This window comes from Hippopotamus amphibius, chromosome 8 (assembly GCF_030028045.1).
Source record: "Hippopotamus amphibius kiboko isolate mHipAmp2 chromosome 8, mHipAmp2.hap2, whole genome shotgun sequence".
Lineage (NCBI taxonomy): Eukaryota > Metazoa > Chordata > Mammalia > Artiodactyla > Hippopotamidae > Hippopotamus > Hippopotamus amphibius.
The window spans coordinates 78,606,696-78,622,282 of NC_080193.1; the positions used below are offsets into that span (position 1 = coordinate 78,606,696).

The window sequence follows — 15,587 nt, forward strand, 5'->3', positions numbered from 1 at the left end:
TGATGACTAGGAGATGTTGGACCAATAACAGATGCTTTCTGGTACCCTTCAGTGTCATGGGACTGTGTTCCAGAGGTTTTGCCTCCAAGTGGAGGCACACACTGCAGAAGGATTGGGTTCTAAGAATTTTTAACAGGATTTAGAACTAAAAATTGCACATTAAAAATTAAAAACACTTAGTTGGTAATTGGGACTCTTGAAAACATTATCTTTAATTCTCAACATTTTATCCTCTTGGGAAGTCTCATCTGCTTCTCATCTGGTAAGGAAATGTATAAACTCATAGGGATTTTATGTAAATAGATTTAAAAATCACACTAAATATAAATGCACATGGCATTTTTTACATTTTCTTATTGGCTAGACTCCGAATTAGAAGTTGACCTGACTTGATATCTTACTTATGCAGTTTTCTGGGAGATATTTTAAAGACTTCGTATTTTTTTTTTTAAGTGACCAGGAAGGATGTTTCACTGTACTTTGCCAAATATTAAATAGAGAAGAAATTTGAAATCTTGTCACAGACTTTAAAAGACTTTTTTTTTTTTGCAGCTGGTTATATTCTGGGCACTAAATGAAGGCGTTTCCAGACAATTTGATTCATTCAGAGATGGATTTGAATCAGTCTTCCCACTCAGTCATCTTCAGTACTTCTATCCGGAAGAAGTGAGTAGCTCGTGTGTAAAAGAAATGGTCATCTCTAGTTCTTTGCCTATAATTATCTTAGTGGGGTATCTCTGTGCTGTTTAGTCAGAGACTCCATTGTTTCAAACAAAGAAGAAGGTGGGGGGTTGGGTATGAGTCGGTGGAGGTTTGGGAAAGTTAAGATCGTTTCCTGAGTGAGGAAGAATATTAAATATAATGTAATATAAGTATAACATTTTATATAAGTAATATAAATATTAAATATAAAAGATCATGGGATCATGTGTGATTGAGTAAATAAGCATAGCATTCTTGTCAGCTGACCCTCCATGCTGCTTGGTGAAGAGTGGGACTTGGTTTTCTGTACGCCTGTAGCTGGTGGAGAGCCATGGGTCCATAGGAATGAGTGACACTGGGGAGGTAACTTGTTGTTTTTAAACTAAACTTTCTGGATTCACTGAGACATTGCTTTTTTCATGATCGAGGTTAGTCCTTGAATTTTTAAGGAAATGTTGCAAATTATCTAGTGGCCAAATCCAGAGAACACTTGTGCGAATGGAGTAAATGTGTTTATGTGCATAATTTTTACCAGCCATCTTTACTTAAAGTGCAACAGGAATCTCAAAAAACTACTCACTGAGTCACAGAAAGAGTCTAGAAGGTGTTTGGGGAAACCAAACACCTTCTGGACCCTTTTGTTTCTTTTCTGAGTACTAGCTTAGGACTACACCTTTATTACTGGCTGAATCCAGAAATCTTTAAATTGCTTAGCATTTTAATCTCAATAATTATTTTTTTATGTCCATTCTGATTTGTTACTTATTGAAACATGTGGTATACCTGACGCTCTTAGGCACTAAGTGTCACCTGAAATTGAAAACAGCAAGTGTTGCTTTTGGAATTGGATCCTGGTCCCCACTACTTAGCTATGTGACCTTATCCAGGTTGTCATATCTGAGCTGACTGGCTCATTCATAAAACTTAGATAACCTCTGTCTATTGAACAGGATACGTAAAGTGCCTGACAGTAAGTGACACATGGTAGATACCAAATTTCACATGCCCCAAATGGATTTTCTCAGAGTGTACGAGTCTTTCTGCAAATGGGCATTCAACCAGGCGAGAGATGGTTTAATTGGAAACTGATGTTAGATTTTTTTCCAAGGACACAGAAGCGTTTCTGGCTTTCTGATAATCTGTTCTGTAATTACTAGCTTGATCCCAGACAACCATATGGCATAGAAGTGCCTTTCTTTGCAAAGTGTGAAAACCTACCCATTTGCCGTGTCTCAGTTCAGCTTTCTTCTCTCACTTCCCTCTCCAGCTCATCATTCTCTCTCTTGGCTTCTGTTATTATGTGCCCTTGTGTTTCTAAAAGCCAGGGTTTATAAAATCTCCCTGGTCAGAAGTAGATTATCAAGTAAAAGGCTCTAAAGAAATGAGAAGAATTAGGAGAACTTAAGTTAAGGGTTTGTCTCAGGTATGTTTTGTTTCAGATAAAAGGCTTCTCTAGAACCTAGTCCCTGAAAATGGGCAGGGCACCCGTTAATGTCAGCTGAAGAGGAGATTGAATCTTTAAATGTATTAGAAGAGCACATTGTCTAAAAGAGTACCAAGCAGAAGTTTTGGGACTTCTGTGGACCTTTGTATGGGCACGCCACAAAACAGAACATGCGTGCATTTTCAGTCAGTTACGCAGCTGTGTCCTTAGTAAGCTGTTGCCCTTGTTTAAACACGCAGCTCGATCAGCTCCTGTGTGGCAGCAAAGCAGACACTTGGGATGCAAAGACACTGATGGAATGCTGCAGGCCAGATCACGGTTATACTCATGACAGGTAAGTCCTGGGCTCTGCCATTTTTCAGATACACACACACACACATATATATATATACATTCTAAAATTTGTTTACCTGTTAAAGGAGGCTTTCTAATATTTTGGCTTCATTTCTCTCAAGAATGCAACTTTAGGACTGAAAGGGCTTTTTGGGTTTTTTTGCCCAAGTATTTCTGTGAAAATGGGTGGGCAGAGAAAAGGTGGGGAATCCCACTGTGACCCCATCACCCATTTTTATGTTTAGTAAAGTGGAAATATCTGTAGTCCCCGACAAGTCTTATTTATTACAACTGTAATTGTTCCATTTGAATTCCAACTGTAACAGAAACAAATGTGAGTGCATTATAATGTGAATTCATATTTACATTTGATAGTCTCTAGCTAATTGTGATAGTCAAAACTGTATTTTAATACAGTGAAATAACTTTGGTGTGTTTATTTCTGTTGTAGTCGGGCTGTGAAGTTCTTGTTTGAGATTCTCAGTAGCTTTGATAACGAGCAGCAGAGGCTGTTTCTCCAGTTTGTGACGGGCAGCCCAAGATTGCCTGTTGGAGGTGGGTACAGCTGTTGATTTATTGTAGCTATGGCGGGGGTGGGGGGTTATGAGAGAGAAAGAGAGAGAGAGAAAGAGGGAGAGAAAGCACGCATGCGCAAACCTTCAGTGCCAACAGCAGGATATTCTTTATTTGGTTGACAGTGCCTCTGAGTTCAATATCATAATGTTTGTAAGTTTTTAATTTGTTTCGCGGTGTATTAAGAGATACCACTGGCAGGGCAATTCATTGGGATTGTTTTAAACACACTAAGTAGGATTACTAATGTACATGTAAGGTTGCTTCTCGACATAAAATTCAAATTCTCGGGCATTTGTACATTATAAACCATCAGACGGCTTAGATGAGAAGGCATTCAGAAGTCTCTTTTTTCTAGAAATGAATGCTGAGTTGAATTGGCGCTCTTTTAAAAGCACAAGGAAAGCATAAAGAACTGTTTGCTTCCATGTTACACGGTGACTTTTGAGAGTGAATAAAGCAGGTGCCAGGTTCCATACGCTCCCTGTGTCTCGAATGGGTAGAGCTCATTGCCCAGCAAGAGGGAGGCCCTTCTGTGCGTAGCAGTGTGATGCGGCAGAGCAGCGCAGTGTGTTTTCTGAGGGGAGTAGATAAGAAAGGGTACACATACTTGTGACTCCAGACCGATTCTCCTCATGGATGAGACGCGTTTTCCCCACACTAGCTGGCGGGCATCCTGCAAACTTACCAAGTTCCTTTGTCCTTCTTCCTTCCATCTTCATCAGGCTTCCGGAGCTTGAATCCACCTTTGACAATTGTCCGGAAGACCTTCGAATCAACAGAGAACCCCGATGACTTCCTGCCCTCTGTGATGACCTGTGTGAACTACCTTAAGTTGCCAGACTATTCGAGCATCGAGATCATGCGGGAGAAGCTGTTGATGGCAGCGAGGGAGGGGCAGCAGTCGTTCCATCTTTCCTGATCACAAGGAGGAACAGTGTCTGCCCGTTGCAGCAAAAGAGAAAAATCATGATTTCTTTTCTAAATGTATCACCCGAGTCAAGGAAACATGTTACGCCTTCTTGTTGTAGGAAAACGGCTTGCAGATTATAAAAGAGACACTCGGTTCCTATTCGTTAATGGCCCCATGGACTTAAAGTGATCAGGCCCTAAAACGTTGTTGTGATGAGGTTTCTTTAGCAAGTTCTTGTTTAAATTATCATTTATTTGAAGTGAAGTTTTTAACTTGCTTTGCTGTGTGAAATTTAAAAAAGGGATGTTTTTCCAGGCTGAAACAATAAATGTCGCTGTGCAGTTTAATTCTGGGCTGTGTGTATCCATCTAGCTAAGTCTGCAGTTTTGTTTCCTTCAAAGACAACTCTTGTACATAAGTACAGAAATTAAAGCTCACGTGTATTTGACAAATACAGTTCAGTAGCTGAGCTCTATGTGCTTTTCACTTCCCTTGAGTTTCCCTGCCCTGATCCATGTACTGTCTGTGCCGCTCACACAGGTTTTTTGTATACAAAACCCACAGTTGCTCCATCTTCGTCAGCCATGGGCTTTCGTTGTTCCATGTTCTCTCTCAAAATAAGATATAATTTAAAATTCATGGAATTGAAATATATTGTCAATATAATTCAGCCTTTGTAACTAGGTAGCCTTTTCTTATAGCTTAGTTTTAATATAGCTGTAGGGTATCACTGGCCTTGTACCAGGGACGCACTAGGACTGTTTACATGGTGATTCCGGCAACCGCCTCTGGAATAGAGGCAAGGAGAGCTCATTCGTTTCTTTTGTGTAGGTTAAAAAGTCTACAGCTTGGGCTGGCCGGTATTTATTATTCTGTGGCCGGAGCATTTTGAATTGATGTATACGGTTTTAAGCAAAGTTAGCAGTTTTCATTCCCCGTTGGAGTAAAAAAATTTTTTTCTCCCTTGTTCTTGTTTTAAGTTTTTGTTTACTGTCTTCTTTCATTATTCCACTCTCCTCTTCCCCTCCTCCCAGCGCTCACTTGGGACAAACAGCTCAGCCTTTGTCTCAACACAGATGAAAGCACCTGTAAGCAGTACTCTGTCCAGTTGTTTTATGTGCTGATTTCTCAAATCTGCAATAATTCATCAGGTTCATGTTTTTACCTGAAAATAAATAAAGTCTGCTTCACCTTTTTGTTTATAGTTCTCTGCTGTATGCATAACTTTCAGTTGCATAGATGTGTCTCGATGTGAGAAGATCATCACATCTCTGTGATTTGCGTCATGGCCAATTTCGCTATTCAGAGAATTTAGAATAGCAATTTGAAGAATACAAAATGTAGAAAGAGATTGGGAGGCGATTCCTTCCTTCCTAAGATTCAAAATTAAGCCTGTTGCATAAATTTGAGAGAATTTCCATAATTCATGTTTCTGAAAATGAGATGAGCTAATTGGTTTTTTATTGGACTTTGAGAAATCAATTTTATTTTGTTTGTTCTAAAGTCTTATTTAATTGCTGTTGAAACCCCTTTGTCCCCTATTCCACCACTTAAAAGAAACTCAGTGTCTTGTTTTATTTAGATTACTTTGTCACTTTCCACTTAAATGGCCTTATACGAGCATCCCCACTTCTCAGAGCACCTGGGTAGTGACCCCCTGTTAGGTGGGATGGAGCTGTGAGAGGAGCTCGCAGCATGTCTCCCTGGTCCTTGCAGAGGCTCTGGAGAGTGAGCTGATTCACCTTGACATCGGAGGAGGGAGTTGTGTTTCTGCTGTTGTAACATTAACACTGTAGGACCTCTGCAGTTTAATGAAGCGAAACCAGTGTTAAAGAATGAACCCATGTGTTTTAAACTGTTCTGATACCTTTTTACAAACTAAGCACAAAAGATTTTTGCGTGAACATAACCTTTTTGTTCCTCATGTTTTAAAGGGTTCTGTTCAAATTTAGACATATGTGTAGTGTAAGCAAAGTAATGTTTCATATTCAGACGTCCGTGTTTAGCATCTTAGCCCTATCATGGCCCTGGCAGGTTGACCTCATTGATTTCAGCGTCTTAACGAGTACATTGGATGGTTTTGAATCACAGTCTGGAGCTTGATTGTTTCAAAGTCAGTAGTTATCTGTTTAAAAGCTTTCAGTCTTGAGCTCACTCGATTTCGGATCCTTGTTTAATTAGGGGCAGGAAGACTCTTCCCATTTTAAAGCAATCTCTCTTGGCAGAGGCCTTAATATTGCATCATAGGGGAAAATGTACTTCATTTGCTGTTCCTCCAGTTATGCCTTAAATTTATTTGCTGAGTAATCCTATCAACAAGCACTACTCTCTAAGTATGCTTTACACACGTAGACAGTTGGATACTAAGATTTTGTTCTTTTAGTTTTTGCTGAGGTGGAGTCAGATATTAGTCACAGCTAACATCGACTGTGGTGGTGTCATTTACACAGTTACTGATTTGATCTGCTTTGTGTATGAAAACATAATTTTAACTATTTAAGAAGGAAGAGTTAGTTAAATGTATTCCCCTCCTCCCAGGCCCCCCGCCCCCCCCCCCCCCCCCCAAAAAAAAAAAGTGAATGAATTGTAAGTTCTAGTTAGTCTTATCAGGAACAGACATGGAGGGAATTCTAGATGCCTTAGCCAAACCCAGCAGAACCCTTTCACACAGCTTCTCATCGGATACAGACTTTTCTTTCTCTTCCTGTGCTTCAACTCTGATTCCCTGTTTGTACTGCTGGAGAACCGTCTTTCACCTTAGCACTCTATAAAGAAGATAGTGTTCTAAAGGCCGTCTTTCCCGCATTTGGCTATTCTTGCGAGTTTGGTACCTAACGTGAAAAGGAGAGGTGCAGCTGGCTGGCTGACGTTATTTCCTATCCTCCTTTAGGGCATCCTGTGCTTAAAGGCCATAAGGCCGAGAGACAAAGCCCCAACTTCTGCATCCAAGAAATTAGATTCAACTCTTGATTTTCCACAGTAAGGATTATTGCTAGCGAATTGTGAGTTTGTCCTCCCTTTAGTTCACCAAGTGTTGAGGCTGTGCTCCTGATTCCTGTCAGTGAGTAAACTCAGGAATTGGGAATGTTGCTGATACTCCACGAAAAAATGTGATGAGAAAGGAGACTTGCTGGGGAAAGACATAATTGTGCATTCAGAAACCAAATCCTTCTGGGGGGATTCTGCATGCTGTTGTTCATTCTTCACTAGCAAAGATGATCAAGCCTTTAATTCATTTATCTTGGGCTTTGTTTTTCTTTTTTTTTGACCCACATTATTTTCCCTACTGTAATAAGAACATTGTTTGAAAATGTCATGCTCTGTATTTCTTACTCTGAGAAATGCTTTTGTATGGGTCTTAGGTTTGACATTGCAGTAGTCGGCATACCCGGTAAGGGGTAACCTAGTGACAAATCACTGAAAATGCTTCCTTTGTTACCTCAAAAGAAAAAAAAAATTCCAGACAAAATATAGCATTTATATTTATAGAAAATGGAGGATTGGCTGTTTTCCAAGAACTTCAAGTTAATTCTTAACACAAGAAAAAGTTCTTAACTTCAAAGACTTGTTCTGCATAAAGGAGACACTCTTTAATAATGGAAGAGGTGGTTTTATTTTTACAACAAGCCTACTCATATTACCAAACCTATAACCAATTGCTGATCTCCTGTGTAAAGCATTTTTTTCTCTTATCTGAAACAGTGATTTATATGAACTGTTGGAATAATGGAACCTCAAACTACAGATGTGTATGTAAAATTGCATAAATGCACTGACTTCCTTCTCCCTGAATATATTTTTAATAAACAGCATTATCCTACATGGTCAGTTTTATTAAATTATGCACAACTAGAGGGTTTTTGTGAGAAGTGGTTTGCTTGCATTGGGTGGCTTTTGGAAAGCTTCCTAGCGTGGTAAGTAACACAGTAATCTTAGCCTTTTGGGAGGCAAATAGTGGAGAAAGTTACAGGAGACAGGTGTGCTCAGAGAGATGACCCAGATACTTGCTTGTTGGTGGAGAGAGATGGACACTTGCGTTGTAAGCTACTCTGCAGTGGTGACGTGGGGCCCCTGGGGTTGGGAGATACTTGCCAGTGTGCACAGACAGTAGAGTCTCCTACTCGGAGCCCCTCAAAGTCACTGTTGTTGGCTTTCATGACTGGCTGCTCTGCCCTTGACCAACGTCCAGATCATCAGCCTATTTCACTGAAACAGAAAAAGAAAAGCTGATTTAGGAAAGCAAAGGAGGTATGGGGTTTTTGCCTGTTTTGTTTTTTGTTTGTTTTTGTTTTTTAAGTGATGACTTTTTGAGTTTAGGGGGTTTTTTGTTGCTGTTGTTAAGAGAACAAGTGAATGAAATGTATACATAATATGTAACAGCACAGCACACATGTAAATGCACACACGTGTTTTCTTCTCTATTGTCTTGGTATAACTGCCGAAGGGTAAAACCACATTTTCCCCTTGATGAATCTCTTGGTCCATTAAATGACTAAATCAGAGATGAAGGATGCTGTGAAATACAAGCCTACCACCAGACCGGCCTGTTGGTGAAGTCTTAACTGTGCAGACCATCTGTGTCACCATCTCTGGGGTGGGGGTGGGGACGCAGGGCGTGACATTTTTGGTTGATGTAGTTCCACGAATTGACTTGGAGTTATATAGGAGTTTTAAATCTCACCATTAGTTGTTTCTAATAGGAAACAGTGTCCCTTCAGACCCTCTTGAGACCAGTGCATGGAGGGTGGTGGTGCATTTCATGACAGTACTCGTAACCCGCGTGCTCGCTGAAGCCTGTGCCATTCCTTCTTGTTCTCAGCCAGGCTAAGGACCTCAGGTTTATCTGGTCTCTGTTCCCACCCCTCCCATTCTCTGTGAGAAGCACTTGAAAGAGTGGTGGTGCTGGCATTGAAATGATGCCATCCTGCCTTTGCAAGGAGCTGCAAGGGAGCCGGCCCCCAAACTCCCAAGAGTTTGCCTAGGGACTTCAGGCAAACTTGATGGACGCTGGAGGTGTCTGTACCTCAGATACCCCATTGTGGCTTCAAGGCCCAGGCACACAGGATAACTGCACTCTCCCTGGGAATTCAGGCTTTAGGAGTAGACTTTAACATTCTCTCTGTGACTAAGATACATTGAAACTTCACAACAGTATACTAAGAGTTTATTAAGGAGATTGAAGAAAACTTGTGCTAAGGGGCAGGAAACACAAATTGAGATAGCTAAACGGACAGGTCCGTGTTTACGCTGTTTAATACTACGTGCGCAGTTGATGTGAAGCGGTGGTTATTTGAAATGATCGTAGAGAGTTAACAGTGATGCTGGGAAGGCCCAGTGCGCTGCATTTGGCATTCACTTCTGAATGAGGGAATCTGGGCCCCTGTTAAGACCCATCCAGTCAGTCCCCTCTATTCCCAAAGTATGTCCTGACGTCACTCAGTGGATCAGGACTTACAGCTCTTAGAACCCAGGCATCCCGGTAACCTGCCCAGAGCCGTGTGAAGGGCTTTGTGGACGAACATGCGATGGAGCAGGAAGAGCCCTGGACAGCCAGGCCTGCCCCGGCCTGACTTAGAGGTGACCATTTCAGTCATCTGTACGGTCAGCTGTTAATGGTAATATTCATACAACCTTGAGTGTGAGTCTTTGCATTGTCTCCCAATGTTTCTCCACGAAGGCATCAGAGCATTGTGGTTGGCACGGTTCCTCCTGGAGAGCATTTGGCTTCCCTGGCTCCTGGCTCTGAATGTCAGCAGCGCTCACTCTCTAGTCATTGGGACAACTTGAAACACCCTCTAATGCTTTCAAGTATCCCAGGTATCAGGATGTTATCCCCCAGCTGAGAAACAGTGATTATGCGTTGCAGCTTTAGGAAAGCAATCAAGTTTTATATTCAGCCAACAATTGTGGTTAATGAAAAATCAAAACTTTGCAGCACTTAGGAGCAGGCACAACTTAGGGTTAAGAAGAGGAATGTAAAAATTACTTATTTGGCAAAAGCCACAATATCCTGTCCTCCCCCTCTCCACACGCGTGCGTGCACGCACACACGCTCTATATATGTCTCCCATCCATCAGGAGGAATTCATCTTCCTTACAGCTCCGACATCCAACTTAAGTGAGAACTTCTACAGTGTTGGGAAGAGGATACCCTCTTCTTGCACCAAATATAACTAACAGAGAATTGTAAATTCAGAAAATGTCATTACAATTGTTCTTTTTCCAATTTAAAAATAGCCTTGACTAAATTCATTGGGAAAAGTCCAGTAGTGCTAACCAATGTTAGAGGATAAGTAAATATTCCAGCCAGTGTTTTTAACCTTTTAGAATTACTTAATCAAAAGAAGTCAGTCTTTGAGCATCGCATTATGGGCTAACAGAGTAGGCCAAATAAGCTTGCCCCTCTCCACGGACAGTTTAGCGCTGTAATAGATGAGTTTGCTCCCATTGTTCTGACACGTAATATTCCAGATGGGTGGAGAGAGTACAAAATCCATTTCCTCCCCAAGCACTAAATGGTGTTTTGAGAAACAGAAGTAAGAAGTTGAGATTTTTGCAGTCTTTCTCTCCAGCATACCATTTTCCTTGCGCATCTCACAACACCCCGGGGACAGGCAGGCGTGAGACAGAGAATCTAATCAATCACTGATCAACCTGATATTCACCACAAAGTGGATGAATTAAGGGGGGAAACAGTGGGGGGCTTTTTTAATCATCTTTTTCCTTTACATGGAGATTTTCATTAGGATTGCATGCTCAATGACGCATACTACAATTTTTTTTATTGGCATGTAGTTGATTTACAATGTTGTGTTAATTTCTGCTGTACAGCAGAGTGATTCAGTTATACATGTACATATATCCACTCTTTTTTTTTTTTTTAAGATTCTTTCCCCATGTAGGCCATTACAGTGTATTGACTACAGTTCCCTGTGCAATACAGCAGGTTCTTATAAGTTAGGTATTTTATATATATAGTAGTGTGTATATGTCAGTCCCAATCACCCAATTTATCCCTCCCTGTTACAAATGTTTTAATGCGATGTGTTCAGTCCTCCTGTTTTACCATCTGCAGGAGATGCCAAACTCTAGCCTTGTCTCTGGGGCCTGGCATGACGCCCAGCCTAGATGGCACTCCAGCAGGCACTGAGGAAGGAATGGGGAATTCAGCACTTGTGTTTTTCCCTCTTTGCTGGTTAGATTGTTTGTGTAATCTGTGCTCTTTGACTTCAAGGAGTTTAAGATCAGGTAGAGAGCAAAACGGAACCAAAACAACTATATACACAAGTAAGTGCTAAATTATGTGGATTTGTGCAAACCCAAAGAAGAACCAGGACCATCAATGGTCAGAATTTCACTGAGTCAGAAAAACTACCTCTTAACATCACCACCAGCACCAAGAGCAGGTCTATAAGCATAGATACACTTCATCCTTCACTGAAAGGTGCTGTTGACACAGTCCTATTATGTTTTTTGGTAAATAATTCACTTGGGTCAGTATAAACAAACAAAATCAGAGTTTGTTCAGGAAGGAAACAGACTCATGACCAAGTAGGATCACCTAGGAATTATGAAGGTACATTAGTGCTGATCAAAATTAAAAAGTATTGCTATAACAAACTAATGAGTGAAAAAAACACCTCAGTATTCCTATGCCAGGCCGGATATGATACAAGGATAAGAAAAAGTCCATTGTGAAAACAAACTAATTTTTTTTAAGAACTTTTATTGAGATACAGTTAACAGACAATAAACAGCATATATTTAGAGTGTACAATTTGGTATCCCAATCTCCCAGTTCATCCCCCCCAACCCTCCCCGCTTTCCCCACTTGGTGTCCATGTGTTTGTTCTCTACATCTGTGTCTCTATTTCTGCCTTGCATTTCCTCTTTCATAGTTGTTAGCATTTGCCTTATGTATTGAGGTGCTCCTATATTGGGTGCGTATATATTTATAATTGTTATCTCCTCTTCTTGGATGGATCCCTTGATCTTTATGTAATGTCCTTTCTTGTCTCGTAACATTTTTTATTTTAAAGTCTATTTTATCTGATGTGACTATTGCTACTCCAGCTTTCTTTTGATTTTCATTTGCATAGAATATCTTTTCCATCCCCTCACTTTCCGTCTGTATGTGTCCCTAGGTCTGAAGTGGGTCTCTTGGAGACAGCATATATATGGGTCTTGTTTTTGTATCCACTCAGCCAGTCTGTGTCTTTTGGTTGCTGCATATAGTCCATTTACATTCAAGGTAATTATTGATATGTATGTTCCTATTGCCATTTTCTTCATTGTTTTGTATTTGTTTTTGTAGGTCCTTTTCTTCTCTTCTGTTTCCCGCTTAGAGAAGTTCCTTTAGCATTTGTTGTAGGGCTGGTTTGGTGGTGCTGAATTCTCTTAGCTGTTGCTTGTCTGTAAAGCTTTTGATTTCTCCGTCAAATCTGAATGAGATCCTTGCTGGGTAGAGTATTCTTGGTTGTAGGTTCTTCCCTTTCATCACTTGAAATATATCGTACCACTCCCTTCTGGCTTGCAGAGTTTCTGCTGAGAAATCAGCTGTTACCCTTATGGGAGTTGGCTTATATGTTATTTGTCATTTTTCCCTTGCTTTTAATAACTTTTCTCTGTCTTTAATTTTTGTCAATTTGACTACTGTGTGTCTTGGAGTGTTTCTCCTTGGGTTTATCCTGCCTGGGACTCTCTGTGCTTCCTGGACTTGGGTAGCTATTTCCTTTCCCATGTTGTGGCAGTTTTCAACTAGAATCTCTTCCAATATTTTCTCAGGTCCTTTCTCTCTCTCTTCTCCTTCTGGGACCCCTAGAATGTGAATGTTGGTGTGTTTAACATTGTCCCAGAGGTCTCTTAGGCTGTCTTCAGTTCTTTCCATTCTTTTTTCCTTATTCTTTTTCACATCAGTGATTATCACCACTCCATCTTCCAGGTCACTTATTCGCCCTTCTGCCTCAGTTAATCTGCTGTTGGTTCCTTCTAGTGTATTTTTCATTTCAGTTATTGTGTTGCATATCTTTGTTTGTTTGCTCTTTAATTCTTCTAGGTCTTTGGTAAACTTTTTGATCTTTGCATCCAGTCTTTTTTCAAAGTCCTGGATCATATTCACCATCATTATTCTGAATTCTTTTCTGGAAGGGTGCCTATCTCCTCTTCATTTAGTTGTTTTTCTGGGGTTTTATCCTGTCCCTTCACCTGGTACAAAGTCCTCTGCTTTTTCATATTCTCTATCTTTCTGTGGTTGTGATTTTCAGTTCCACAAGACGAAATACTGCTGATAATGCTTGATACTGCTTGAAAACAAACTAATTTTTTAAAATCAGTTTGAAGATTACAAGTAGAGAATTGTGATATATTTCTTTCAAAATACAGTTAGTGCAGACAGCCCAGGAGAGAGGGAAATTCAACAAACTGCCTCTTTCCGATTGCTGGTGCATTTAGAGGGTCTGGTTCTATCAATTATGTTACTTTTCTTTTGACAATAAAAATTTTCTAAACTCAAATCTGCTGTTTGTTTCCATTCGGAGTTTTGTGACTATCGATAAAATACAGTGAAATTGCAATATTAAACCCTTTTCTGGTATTTATAAAATTTGTTATGAAGATTTCTTTTTATCTGCCATGGTATTTTAGAAAGATGCCTGGGCTCTAAATTTTGAGAACTGGGGTTCTTTTTTGAATTTGACCTTGGATATGTCATATACTTTTCACTCAGTGTTTCCTTACCTGTGAAATTATGGGAGCAGATGAGATTAATATCCTGCTCTCAAATTCTAAGCTTCTAACACCTGTCACAACCCTTGAACCATCTTTTCGGATCAACTCAACTGTTTTAAGAGGGTACATACATCCTATTCTAGTTAAGTTGAACAAAATAATGTAACTGTCTCTTACATTGGTTGGATTTGCCAAAAGAAAGGTACTGGTCTATTTTGGAAATACTCTGAAGCTGCTTTTCGTCACTTATTAACACCAGGTATTGAAGACTTAGGAAATATTATTTTGATTCTATGCCTGAGTCTTTAAAATCCTTCTTAATATTTAGTTCCAGTGGGTTTTCTGTTGGTTTCTTTAGTTACCATGTGTCAGGTCAGGGAGTGGGGTTGGCTGGGACTGAGATGCTAATACCCAATGCCATTGGTTAGATTCCTCTTCAAAACCTAGAGGTGTGCAAATTCTCAGATCTGGGAGAGTCGTTAGGAAGGAAAACAAACCTTCCATTTTAAAAATGATTGAGTTGGGAATTCCCTGGCTGTCCAGTGGTTAGGACTCCGAGCTTTCACTGCCAAGGGCATGGGTTCAATCCCTGGTCAGGGAGCGAAGGTCCCACAAGTTTCGGGGTGCGGCCATAAATAAATAAATAAGATTGAACTGACATATTTTCTTCAAGATCACGTACTTGTTATTTTCCAGATGGGCGACACACTGGAGATTAAGACCCCTCCCACAGGAAGGGGTGTACAGGCTCCCAATGCCCAGAGGGCAGGATATCACGCTAAGATATTAAACCAAGTTCTTGCCCTCAACCGTTCCTCCATCCCTTCCTTCCCATTTCTTCCCCAGCCACTCAGCACAGGCAAGAGCTTCCAATGTGTGTTGAGTCTTGGGTAGGAAGGCCATGGAGAAAATAAAGAGAACTTCTGGCTTCTAGGTTTCTAAATAGAACATCCATAATGGATAGCAGTCTTATAATTACGGCTTCTCATTGCAAACACCACGCCCAAAAAACAAAACACCAGGCTTTTTGGCAGGGGAAATGTGTGTATGTTTCTGTTTTTTATTATTTTGTTTTATTTTTTGAATACCCAAAGCTTGGTTTTTGCATGTCAGTAGCCAAAGCCTCAGTGATTCAGAGCAAACACTCTATGTGACTGTAAGAACAGTTTTACCTCCACAAAAACAGGAGGCAGAAATTTGCCAAGTGGGCAGACTAGGGAGAAAGAGCAGGAAATGATGAGGATTAAACCATGATGGGTCCCCGAGAAGTCACACAGCACCCCCAGCCCAGGCTAAGTCCCTGCAGCACAGGAGACAATGGCTTGTCGGTTTTGCTGGATTTGCAGACAGAATCAGCTCCCTCTAGTGCCTGATTCTCAGCTTTCCATGGAAACCACAGAGAAATCCTCCAAATATGCATTTTTTTCATTTTGCCAGAACAAAGAAGCAATTTCATAAATTCAGCTTAATTTAGAATTCCACTTGATAGATGAGTTTGCTTTTCTCGTTTACACACACCAACGATGGGAGGAATAGAATGGTGGCCGCAAAGGTGAGCTTTTGCTTTTTGATATTACATACACTGCATTGAACACAACTGTTTGTTGTTTTGTAGAGTGACATAAAACTTTTGTTCTGTAACTTCCTACTCTTTCCTGCTCGATGGGCTTCCAACCTTCTCCCAATTTCTCAAAAAAGAGAGAGAAAAAAGAAATCCCACTTCCTTCTCTCTGCTAGATATAAGTGGAAGATGAAGGCTTTATTTATTTATTTATTTATTGGCCATACAACGTGTCTTGCAGGGATTTTAGTTCCCCAACCAGGGATTAAATCTAGGCCCTCAGCAGTGAAAGTGTGGAGTCCTAACCACTGGACCTCCAGGGAATTCCCAAAGGC

At 40.5% G+C, this 15,587-nt stretch overlaps 1 protein-coding gene across 17 annotated transcripts in view; it reads left to right on the plus strand.

The window, feature by feature from the left end:
* Positions 1-4,312, plus strand: part of TRIP12 (thyroid hormone receptor interactor 12) — a 143,796-nt gene extending 139,484 nt beyond the window's left edge. For all 17 annotated transcript variants that reach the window (XM_057745289.1, XM_057745287.1, XM_057745285.1 and 14 more), the window contains 4 exons: positions 553-666; positions 2,386-2,480; positions 2,931-3,034; positions 3,778-4,312. In XM_057745289.1, coding sequence (XP_057601272.1) covers positions 553-666; positions 2,386-2,480; positions 2,931-3,034; positions 3,778-3,974 — 510 coding nt within the window. In that variant the 3' untranslated portion in view covers positions 3,975-4,312. The remainder of the gene's footprint in view (positions 1-552; positions 667-2,385; positions 2,481-2,930; positions 3,035-3,777) is intronic.
* The last annotated feature ends 11,275 nt before the right edge of the window (positions 4,313-15,587 follow it).